We start from the raw sequence: 12884 nt of genomic DNA, 5'->3' as shown, positions 1-12884 counted from the left end.
AACAACGAAGTTCCTCAGCCTGAAATGTAACTCGTAGTTACTGAGTTACTTAACAAAAAGAACGAGTTACTTCCAAGTTACTTCGGACACAAAATAACATTACGCAGGTGCAGCGCGCGTGAGCGCATTTGTGTTAGACCTCGAGTTGCCTGCGGAGGAGTGCAACACGCTTAGATCGTTTTCGTTTATGTCCAACAATAGGCACCTGCCTGCTTGTAAACAAATAACGTCATAGTGTTCGACAGCGCTACAAATTTGGTAGAATTGAACTACGCTCGACGCTAGAGGTGAACAAGGTCGCGCCCGAAAACCACGGTCTTGAGGGGATTACGATATGGTCCCTTAAAGGGACGCCACCCTCTGTCCTGCTTTTCTTTCAATGGGAGGCAGCGAACAAGTGCCCGTTCGCGGAAACCAGCCCTCTCCTTCAGATTTGTTTCGGTTTCAGTGTGTCTACCAATGACGTGTCTCTGGTAGAGGTCTATTCGAACGCTTCGCATCTTACTCCCTGTGGGCGCACAATGGTTCAGCTTCATTTCAATGGCAGCGGTTCTTACTTCCTGAACAAAATACTGTCATTAATTGATTCAATATCACGTTTTATGGCAAAAAATGCCATGAGGGAACTGGAGAGACAGCAAGAAAATATGTGGACGTGAGTGAAAAGCGAGTTAAAAGTAACTTGGAACTTAACTTAAATTACTTTGGCAAAGTTACCTGAAAAAGGAACGAGTTCCTCTGAAAGTTACACAGGCGCAAAAGTACCGAGTTAAGTTACAAGTTACCAAAAAAAGGAACTTAGTTACAGTAACGAGTTACTTGTAACGAGTTACCTCGAACTCTGGTATATCCAATGGAAAAGCATACACAACGAACGTCTATATTGCGCCATACAGACATACAAAGGTCTGGGACACTGGTTCCAATGCCAACGAAAAAATAAAAGAGAAAAAACTAACGTGTCGCTGAATATAGACGCCTGTGTCAAACCCCGATGCGGTACCCCACGGGTACTTCTTTGAATAGAGAAAAACTAAATAAATAAAAACAAGTGACCTGTAATGCGTATTGACATTGATTAGTTCATAGACAGCTGCTATATTAGTACAACCACAAAACGAAGGTCATTATTACTGAGTTCCAAGCAACGCGCATATTAATAAAATGTTAGGTGTACAGCAGATGCCTTTTTGTATTGTCAACGCACGGCACTTTGAAAACAGAGAAAATCGCAATGCTGCGTCTTTGTCGCTGCTTTCTTGTCACTTTTATCATTGACGTAATGCCGTGTTGGTGCTTTCTTACTTATGCCAGAAGGTTTTACTTCCCCCGACGATAGCACACAGTTTCCTTGGAAGTCGGCCGTTGGTCGTGACGATTGGCCCGCACTCAGAGACTACGGCAAGTAGAACGTGACGCACACCACCAGCAGCATTTTTTACCTAATGCGCGACTATATTATTTCGTGAATATTTTGAGATTTGGGAATTTCAACTTGTGCGCCAATCTCGTAATTTAGAACCTGACCTAATTTATTCTGTCACGACAGCAACTCTGTCCGTTACTCGTGAACAAATCATAAAACAGCGCAATCTGACGGACCCTCACGAAAATAAACAAACAAGAAATAACAAACACGAACATTCCGAGGATACGCCGCGAAATATCTGTTACATAGTGGCTGATTCCAACACTGCATCGATGCCATGTTAGTTAGGAGAAGATATATCCTGAAGCCGCAACGAGCTGTTACATCGAAAAGGACACCAAGTCCACCGTGCGGTTACATCCAACGTGTCGGTAAATCCATGCCGTGCCGTTATAGCCAACGAACCGTTGCATCCAATGCGCCATTACGTCCACCGATGGTAACGGCGCGTTGGATGAAACGTCTCGTTGGACGTAGCGACCCCAGACCGACTACCTTGTATAATACTTTGTTTTGAGATGAGTTTGGAGTTGTCCTGCTTCCCTCTTCGTTCTAACCTCCTTGTCCGTGTCCCTCTGTGTTGGAGTTGTACATGGAAAGATGCAAATCATCTTTGCTTGTTTCATGTCGTTTTATCCGAAAGATGCACCATTCAGGTCGGTTCCTGATGCAGTCTTATAATTATTTATCGCAAGTATCAGTCAGCAAAGCAAGTTGAATGTGGCGCCGTTTTCGGAATCGCTCAATTTGATTCGAACTAAAGTATTTCCTTGCATCATACCTTTCAGCATCAAAAGGCCACGCGCCACTTTATGTCCAACCAACACGTACAATGCACTAGAATGCTTCATGGAAATCGTTCGTGACGCTAATTTTTCCGACATTTTCTTAGTTGGGTTCGGCGTCGCTAGGCGGGAGCGGCGGCGCTGCAGTTGCATGTGTCGTCTGCCATGCTTTGCTGAGGGCAGGCCGCCTTGTCCGACGGGTTGAGTACGCTGTGGTCGTGTCTTTTGTTAGCCTTTTTTGTTTGTGTTCTTCCCGTCGAGTTTACACCATTTGTGCACCTTCGCGGAGATGGGGTGCCGCTAGCGTTCAAAGTCGTCGTATAAAGTGGGTGCCTCGGTGCTTGAATGTTGTTTGCGTTTTGACCCCGTCGTTAGGCGCATTCCGCTGTGATTTCCTCCTTGGATTCCTACTGCGGATGTCTTCGACGATGTGTGTTCTGTGTGTGGTGTGAGTGTTTCGAACGTGCAACCATGCATCAATCGGCTTGGATTTGGGCTGTCAGCCTGCTGCTACTGGGGATTTACGTCTACCAAACAGGTAAGCTTCAAGGTTATACTTTCTAGTTCGTGACGGCTGTATCGGTGCCAGGCTCCGGACCTGTTTCCACGCTGTTGCTTATTAATGTCACGTGTTTTTGCCATGCGAGTTGATCGATAAAGAGAAAGTCATTTTGACAGTTTGCTTTTTCTCGTACATCAAGTCCTTCGTTCGCAGCAGTGTTTTGCTGATGTCACTGCATTTTTGTATCACTATTGGAAGTATAGTAGAGTGGCTTCCCTTTGCGCAGTGCAACGATGTGCATTGTGGTCCCGCAACAAAATTTCTTCCCTATAAAATCACGGAGTCCTTGAAATGGAATTCGTTTGGTCTTTCCTATTCTCGGCCGGTGTGCATCCAGAGTGTGCTTAGTGTGGCAAAAATTTCCTGTAGATGTTCGGTGACTTTGACGCCACCGGTTTAGTGCATAGAAACAAACGCCGACACATACGTACGTGAACGAGTTAAATTCTCTTAAAAATACCATCAGACAAAACGGCGAGTATAAGACGGTTTAACCAATGTTCTTGAGACTGAGCAGACTTGCAGTGTTTTTGAAATTCTCTTATTTAACTGTGAGGCTTTTCACGGCGGCATCGCCATCCGTATTAACCTCATTGCAAATCCAAACAATCTTTCTATTCTTCCCTAGACTTGTTTTTGTCCGCGTTCCAAATCGAAATGCACTCGCTTTAAGTTTCTTAGGCCAATTTTCAACTTGTGAACACCGAGCCGGCAGTGAAAGATGAAAGTCACTGAAAAGGTTAGCCAGCTGTAGGACTCGAACCCACATCTTCTGGATTGCCGGCAATCTATGGTTTATTGGTTGCCGTCTATACGAAATCGTTGGACTTTACATACGACCTTTATTGATTTCTTTCCTTTTTTTTCGTTACTAGTGAACAATTTCTCGCCTTTGTAGTGAAGCTGCACACAGGATGTCGTTCGTAATACTATACCTGTACGCACAGTAAAATTTCTCACCTAACCAAATCGGCTGAATGTCGTCGACCGTACAGTAATTTTGAATGCATATCATAACTTCTTTTTTTGAATGAGCAGCACACCTAAAAAGTGCATCAAAAATGAACTGTATGACGTTTGCACAGATAAGGTCTAGGGGAAATTTTCATTCGAATTCGTCGTACGCAAATGCGACGTTGCACTAAAGCTCTCTAATATATTTGGCTCTAAGAATCTTTTGAACAATTTTTTTTTCAATTTTTATCCCATTAATTTTTGTCGCATCCTAAACACTTTTTAGTCAGGTAATTTAATCCTTGAACCCGTTTGTCAGGCTTGTGCGAATGAAGGTTTGCCGTCCTCTATTTAACCGTATATTAAAAGGGGATTTGTTCGAAACCCTCTTGAAGCGTCCATGTATTCATGTTGCGACACCAAATATTTTCCGCCCGAATGAAAAAAAAAAAAAAAAACTTTTACTCGTGAACAAAGGATCATAATATGGTTGTTACTGTGAAGTGATTTCAATATCCACGCACCTTTTCCATAATCAACTAATTCCGTCGCATTTTAATGCAATTGAGCGACACGTTCTTACCAAGGCGGGGAAATTTTAACGGTTCGGTACCGATTGAGCGGCGCAAATAAGTGGGCGTTACTATCACTGATTGACGTCAGCAGTGAATGGCTCCGTCCCTGTCCTTACACAATTCCAATCAAGTGTCTAGAAGGACAGTCTGTGCTTTGAAAACCGAAGCGAATAGTTGCAAAATGCAATATTTTTCACGCAAATATAGTGCAGGAATCGTAATCATATATATTTTCATTTGCAGTGGGTCTGTTCTTGCGTCAACTATTCCAATATATGCGGTATGGAAGTGGCATTCATTCGATTCACTTTTCGAATCGGAAATTCATGTTCGGAATTAGAATCGAACATTCGCTTCGATATTGGAAAAATTTGAATATTTGCACGGCACTACCTGTGGCAGTCTATACGAACTCTACTTACTTATATTGTCCTTTTCATCGAGCCCATATAACCCTTTGCAGTATTTTCCGATTCAGTACTTCAAGTGGTTACTTCTCTGCCCAGTGGTGCCAACCTCTGATATGTGAACACCCTTCGTTTCTCGTAAAGTCCTTCATAGTCCTTCATGACGTGTACCGAAAATATTTACAATATCTATGTACGTGGTGACTTGAACCTTGATATGCTTAACAATAACAATCAAGCATGCGATTTCACGGACTTACTGCAATCGTATGGATGTTATCACACATCCTACACGCGTCACCGATACCTGGTCAACGCTCCTTGATTTGATGATAACAAATGGACCCTCTGAGGCAATCACTGCCGGTGTTATCTCTAGTGATGCAAGTGATCACATGCCGACATTCATGTTAGTCAAACAAAGTACACATCTACAAAGGAAATTGCGGTCCAAAAGATGGGCGGAAATAAAGTGAGTGGCACGCCGTATTCACCTCAACATCTGCAAACGATATGTTAGTAGCTTCCCGATGCACGTAAGTAAACCTTTCTTACCTCCTTCTACTATCATGCGATCCTACCATCCACATTGTGTGAAGCCGTGGGTCTCATGAGTCCTTAGAGATTACTCTGCACGAAACCCTGTGTGGACCTTGGATCACGCCTGCACTACTACGTATGTTGCGAAAGAAAAACAAAATGTATCCAAACAAAAGATCTTTGATATCTATAAAAGGTTCCGCAATAGTGTCACTAAACAAGCAAAGGCAAGCTACTATCGGGACCTTTTCTCGGGGACGGCCACTGTTACGGCGCATTTTAAATCCCACTGTTGTGACGGACCTTCCAAATCAGTTCAATAACTTTTTCTGCAATCTTGCATCGTCCAATGCTCCTACCACCTCCATATTACCTCTCTCGTGACAATGTCACGGAATCGATATTCCCTCAGTCGACAAGGAGATAGCCACGATCATCTTAAACTTCATCTCTCGATTGCGATGGTTTACAGATTAAACGATAAAATGTGTTATTAATATTATCGCTCCATTGCTAGCGCATATATATAATTTGGCCTTAACCACTGGGACATTTCCCGAGCGCATGAAAATCGCTAAGGTCACTGTAATCTACAAGAAGGGTGACAGTAATCAATATCCATACTACCAGTTTTTTCTAAGCCGCTTGAACATATCATGCGCAAAAGAATCACATCGTTCTTAAATAAGCATTCATGCATAGTGGAATCGCAACATGGATTCCGAGAAAACAGATCAGCCGAAACTGCATTATTGACACTAAAAGAAAGCCTGATACGAAACTTGGAAATGAGGTTATACTCATTGGGAATATTCGTAGATTATTCTAAAGCCTTTGACCTCGTCAATCACTCAATACTTCTTAGCAAATTGGAACACTATGGCATTAGAGGGCAAGCTAACCTCCTATTAGAATCATACTTAACCAACCGTAAGCAATTTGTCCATCAGAGATGTGCGGACTGAAAGTGGGAGTTCCACAGGGAAGCATCTTGGGGCTTTTCTGCACATATATCAACGACATTGACATATTCAATACATAATATACGCAGACGATGTCAGTCTTTTGCTCACACACCAAGACATTGCCCAACTCAACACTCTAGCAAATAATGTTCTCTCTGCACTTGCACTATCGTCCAAGAATAACGGCATGATCATAAACACAAATAAGACAAAGGTTCGACCCAAAAATAAGGTTCCCAGTGTAGCGCTGGACTTACGAATAAATATTGACATTATACGTTTGTCAAGATCCACAAAAATTCTAGGAGTAACATTTTGTGACACATTAACGTGGAACGAACATATTACACACATCCAGAATAAAATGTCGAGAGGTATAGGTATTTTAACAAAATATCGCTACCTACTTCCAACATCCGCAAAGATTTCCATTTATAACTCCATTGTCATGTCTCATGTCACCTATTGCCATTTAGTTTGGGGTAACACCGCAGAAACAAACATCCACTCCTTATCCAGGCTGCAGAAAAAAGTAGTTTGAATGATCGCAAACGTTAGCTTTGATGCTCATACTAGAGAACTTTTCAGGCGGTATGCCATAATCCCAATCAAAGAGTTCTATTTGTTCCTACTTAGTAAATCTTTTTTAAAAGCTGTTAAATACACACTTACTGGGTCTCGCAAATTTGAATGAAAGGAGGCACCCATCCCGTGACCCCAACAAATGGATGGTACCTTTTTCTCGCACATCATATGGCCTACAGTCGCTCACAGGGACGCTCCCGCGTTTGTTAAACGACTTCTTGGATGCTGGCATGGATCTGTTTACACAACACATCACTCGTAAGCAACTAATAAACCATTTTCTATGGAACCCAGTGTGTAAATCAGTGGCACGCTCAAGTCGATCGTTACTGGTTGTTACTTGTTGCTCTTCATGACCTGTTTCGTTTCGTTTTTGTTTTTCAAGTTGTTGACGCCAATGTATTATGGATGACCTGAACATTCTGTTCCTTATATCTTTTTCTTTCTTAGCTTATTGCAACTGCTGCACTGCAATCGGGTGCCCGGCCTTAGTCAAGCAGCTAGGCTGCTGTTTGCCGAACACTCGGCGTTCATGTTACGTATGAACGAAATAAATAAACTAAATGAATGAATGAATAGATGGAGGTGCAGAAGACAAATGACTGAAACAGACTAGATTAAGTTTATTTTTGATAATACTCCGTGCTCTGTAATGTATGGTGCTCTTCAGAAGAGACGTCCTCCAAGTACCGTATTGCACTATGGATGTAATTCTATGCTGAGCGAGCTGTGACAACTTCGGAACACTATCACTATGGTCACCCTCGGCACCATCATCACCGTCATCATGTTCACCGTCGCTCCTCTCTTCTCAGTCTGTCATTTATTCAGTCGATCCTCAACCTCTGGACCCAGGTCACAATACATGCGTCACAGTTCGGATGTCGAGGGTTCATAAGCCGAGGCTTCCAAAAGCCGGGACTAGACATGAAATTATCATTACGTCAAGTCGGTGTGATTTCATTTCCAGTTCATTGCAACCTCTGGTTGTCGCAACTCGGTGGAGGTTGTAAGTTGTGTTTGCCCCTCCTAGATCCCAACATTTTCTCACCCAAAGGCGCATAATGTTGTGTCATTCTACTTTATTTGTCATATTTCGTGGCATATATAGCGGCGGAATTATTTCCACAATATATCGTTATCGGAAATGAACTCAACTTGCAAAATCCATCTGATGAGGAGCTTGATTGGTTGGTTGGTTGATTAAATAACAAGGGGAGGTTGAATTCTACTACCCCCCCCCCAAAAAAAAAAGAAAAAAAAAAACGGTACGAGCGCACCGCAAAAGGAGCTTGATTCTTGAAGCCTGTTTCAGTTTGTTTCTGTATATCTCTCATACAAATGCAAATACACGGGTGGCAATCATAGGGACGAAACTCATAAGGCAGAATTATCGGAAGGCCGAAAAATTAAAACACCCAACAGTCACAAGGCCGAAGACCAGAAGGCCGAAAAATCAAAACACCGAACAATCAAAAGGCCGAAAAGTCAGAAAACCGAATTATCGAAAGGCCGAAAAATAAGGAACCCAAGATACGAAAACTGTTATTCCAACTGCGATTAAAAATTAGCTCTACAATTTATGCAGGATAGACTCGTTGCGAATTAATACCGCAAATAAATTATTCCACCGAACTTGGCTTTAATAACGTGCTTTCGATCACTTAGGGGAAAAAATGGAAACATGTGAACCACTGTGTTATTGTATGTGTTTGTTGTACTCAATGGCAATAAGTTGGAATGAAAAGTTATGAGCTCTCCGATGACATTTCCCATTCTCATCCCATTTTCAACAACGGTTTCAACCTATGTCATTCCTAAAATTAGTTCCCTATCATCAGCTCTGACTCAAAACCGCACCTAATTGTTCCGCCTTTCTATAAGTAGGGTAAGTATGTGCTCCTGTGTCAGGGGACAAGGGTGACATATAGTTCTTGAAAGAGAACGGTACAGAAAGTGTCATAGAGCTCCTACGCAAGTTTATTCTGTAGAGCGAGCGGTTCAGACGGTTGCTTGTTCAAATCACGTTCCGGACACAAATGTAGAGTTTCAGTTGGAAGCTGGAATAATATATATACAAAAAAGGGGAAGTCTCAAATGTAGGGTGTTCATTCACCCACCAGACACGTTCTTTTTGTAGTAAACATGTTGCTGTTTCTCTCTCTCTTTTTTTTTTTTTTTCTTCTGGCCAGTCTATTTCCGAGCACCAAATGTTATACATTCCAATGATTAGTATTTGATTTCTAGTACAAGAGCCACAAAACTTTTTCATCTTGTTAAAGAACAATCCCATTCAGTGGTCATTCACTGGTGTGTTCACCCTCCTTTCCATTTTCAGCCTTCTGATTTTCGGCCTTTTTAACTTTCGGCCTTCTAACAGTTCGGCGTTACGATTTTTCAGTCTTTTGGCTTTCGGCCTTCTGTTCTTTCGTTGTTATGATTTTTCGGTAGTTGGGCATTATGATTAAATGCCCTGAGACGGGCCATTTTGGATTTAGGGACCACGTGGTTTGCGTATGCGAGGTTCAGTTCTACCCTGCAGATTAGGAACAGTGGAAATGTTTCTCCTCCTTTTCTTGTGGATGGCCTCGGAAAATACATAAGAAAAGAAAGAATAAGTAAGTTCAACTTTGCTGATAACAAAGGAGTCTCGATTCCTTCTCTTGTCCACGAAGATACGTGAAGGACATTCCAGTAATCTCTCAGGATGCAACGCGTGCGTCTGTTTCATCAGCTATCCGCAACTACACCCCAGTATTTTTTTCCGTCCACACAACCAGTGACCAAAAGCCATACCCAGTGATGGGCAGTAGTCCAACTGCATGTAGTTGAACCACTAATTAAACTGGTAGTTGACCGGTAATTGCAACTACTGGACGAAAACTAAGCAGTTGAATTAGTTTTCTTGTAGTTATCTACTGTAGTTTAACTACGATACCTTCGCCGTTGCTTTATTCAATACGCCACGAACAAGGACGCTTTTGCTGGTAGAGAATGTCTTGCACCCAGGTCTCTACTTTGTTGTGAGTGAAATACCATTGTGCTGTTTGGTACTTTAGAAAGATTCCTGATATTTCTATATACGATACAATTTTTATTTTTATTGTAACTGTGCAAGGGGCACTCAGTGATGGAGGACCAGATGTCCGCCCATTTCATCCAACGCCGCTATAATGTGTATAATAGCAGCTCCAAAAACATCTTTCATTCATTTACTGTTGTTTTGAAATATCTCAGGTCACATTGAGCTTGGCTTTCACAAGTTCCTGTATCATGCGCTTTTTGTAGAATACATTTCTTCTAGTGTAACTCATTAATCGCTAATTTCTATTCATCACCCTAGTACGTCTCGAAAGGTAATCTACAGATGATAATGGACGTTGTCAAATTCAAGTACAGCCGCGCGATGCGCTCTATCATTAGTAAGACATTTGCGTAACTCGAGTATGTATCATAAACGTGCATAGATTAGGGCAGCTAATAAAGAGGCCGAGGAAAGCTCTGTCTAGGTACGGCACAGTTGAAGGACATTCAGCTTCAGCCACACATAAATTCACTACGTTGAGTAGTTTCAATTACCTCGAACAAATAGCTAATAGTTGGAGAGTAGTTAGTGCCCATCACTCATCGATACTTTTTTCTTTTTTGTTTTCGCGCACTATAGTCTAAAGGCCTCGTGCAGAGCGCTTCTCGCGCCACCCTGCATCAAGCACGTCAAGTTTTTCTCCCTTGTGTGTTTGCTGCACGTCGAAAAACAATAGACCTCTACCGAAGAAACGTCACGTTATCATGACGTCGGTAGACATGGTGGTAGACCAAAACAGCGCGAGCGGAGAACAAAGCCTTCCTGAAGGTCGCTTTCGTGTCCACCGCGGAAAGAAAATGTGGTTTGTTATTACAATGTGGCTTGCACTGACTACGTGCACTCCGAGAGGGCCCGTATGCAGGATGGGAAAAGCGTTTGGTGCAGAACATCCGAAAGGCGGGAGACCACAAAGTCTTCCTCTCCTGCATTTCGAACAAGGTCATAGGTTTATCAAGTTTCAATGGGATTATCGTGAGTGTGGTTTGAACCAAACACGTCCACGTGGTCACGTCGAAACTGGGAGGGATTTTCCTGACTCAGACGCTTTCAGAGATATATCGGCACAGTTCCTTGATAAGTCGTCAGTCGTGACGTTGCCCACCACCTGAGGTAGAGTGTGGCTGACAAAACGTCCAAGTGAAAATGTGGTCTACTCCATAGAGGAAAACGAGTAGTAAAAATTAAAACTCAATATATGTTAGAGCATGAACGATAACACCCAGTGACACAGCGTCGCAGTCAGGCGTCATTCAGTGGTTCTGTAGCGTACGCTACAGCTCCACGGTATAAAGTTTGCGTCGTCAAGGGAAGTATTTAGAGTAGAGAAGTAGTTGTGTTACATGTCGTATTTAAGTGTTTTGAGGGCCTAAATACCGGTCTATTTTCGAGGTTTTAGCGCGTATATTTCCGAGTTGTACTTGGAAGAGGAAGTAACGTTGTTCTTGAATGTCTACAGCGGTCGGCAAACAGAAATGAGGTGAAAACCAATCATCCAAAGAACCAAGCCCTTCCAGACCAAAGATTGAACAACTATAGGAGCGACAATGTGTAGAGCATGTTGGATGGAGTTCCGGGAAAAAATAGTCCCGGAAAAATTGGTCCCTTGTAGCGTTTCAACTGCTCCAAAGCGACGGTATTTTGTTACCGTCCCGCACTATACTCACTTAGCCTTTGACCGTAAAAATGTCTTATGAAATGTATGGCTCTCTTATTAGGCTTAAGTCTGGTAAAAGTAGCGTAGTGACACAGAATATCCTGTGCACTAACCCAGGAAGACGGCACTAAAGTCCACATGTTTAACGCGCGATGGCCCAGTTGCCATGATCCACTTCCTTCAGAGAGACTATCAATCAACCACCACGCAGGAGGGTCTGCTAGAGGATTTTCTTTACACCTGGGTCTGGCCCTGCATCAAAAGGGACAGTAGATAAGAAGCGTCAACTGCTCAAGTCTCGCTTCTTCGGGCTTGGTGTATGCCCATCTATGTATATTGTTGAATGTGTCGTCTCTCGTAGATCCAGCATGTTCGTCGTTGGTTGAGAGAAAGAGAAGAAAGCATTCCGCCAATCTTTTGTTGGAGTGGCTCTCTCGGACGGGTCCTCCAAAACGAGGAAAGGGAACCCTTTTGAAGGGCACCGAAACGTCTTCGCGAGTGAAATCTTCAATGATGATCAAGCACAGGCTGCAACGGGACTTGACGTGACATTTGGACAGTTCCGGGTGAGGGAGGTTTTATTACGTCACCACAACCACCGTCATTCACTTCCCGCAAAGTACATATTAGTACTTGCAGTTTGTGTGGAAGGATTCCATTTCTTCGCCTCTTCCATTTTGGATTTGGAGACTCTGATTTTGGAGAGAATGTTCGCCGTCAAGGACCGGAAGAAGAAAGGAGTTCCCGTAAACAAAGCCTTCTCTATGACGGAGTCCTTGGACCGCTTGTTAGACTGGATTCTTTACGGGCTTTCTTTGGAGGAGTCTTCGTGTTAGCGCCGGGAAGCAACTATATGGGGTTTCGACACCTCAGGCAGCACAGCCGGTGGACTACCTCCCAGTCTTGAGCACGACCTTGGCTTCACTTGTCATGAGAAAAAGCATCCACATGGAAGCTTTTTGTTCTTCTGATCCTTGAACGCTGTTTATTCTTGGTTATATGGGTTCGTGCGGCTGCGTTGTTCTCTTTTTTAATTCGGAAAGCGCAATACTTCCATTCTCTTCGTGAACGGTTTAAGTGTGGCATTATAAGAAGGTCGTTTGTCCTACGTAATACGTAGGATATCGGCTCCGTTGATGTGCACGAGTCCACTGACCTGTGGTATGCACATCTAGAGGAGTCTTGTGCTGACCGCTTGCGGTTCTTTAACATGAGGCTTGCCAGAGCAGTTTTGTAGAGGAAGCACCGTCCTCGTTTGTCTCTTCATTAGCCGCTGAACCCATAGCGTTGAATCTTATTCCAGTATCCATACTTTTGCCTTTGCATAAGCTTCTTCCTCAATT

General features: G+C 43.0%; 1 protein-coding gene across 1 annotated transcript in view; it reads left to right on the top strand.

Moving 5' to 3' along the window:
* Positions 1 to 2364: 2364 nt before the first annotated feature.
* LOC135390552 (tyrosine-protein phosphatase 69D-like) overlaps positions 2365 to 12884 on the top strand; it is a 114519-nt gene continuing 103999 nt past the window's right edge. The window contains exon 1 of the mRNA XM_064620254.1: positions 2365 to 2752. Within this exon, the coding sequence (XP_064476324.1) occupies positions 2686 to 2752 (67 nt within the window). The 5' untranslated portion in view covers positions 2365 to 2685. The remainder of the gene's footprint in view (positions 2753 to 12884) is intronic.

The sequence above is a fragment of the Ornithodoros turicata genome, chromosome 4 (assembly GCF_037126465.1).
Source record: "Ornithodoros turicata isolate Travis chromosome 4, ASM3712646v1, whole genome shotgun sequence".
Taxonomy (NCBI): Eukaryota; Metazoa; Arthropoda; class Arachnida; order Ixodida; family Argasidae; genus Ornithodoros; species Ornithodoros turicata.
This window is presented reverse-complemented; position numbering and strand designations above follow the sequence as displayed.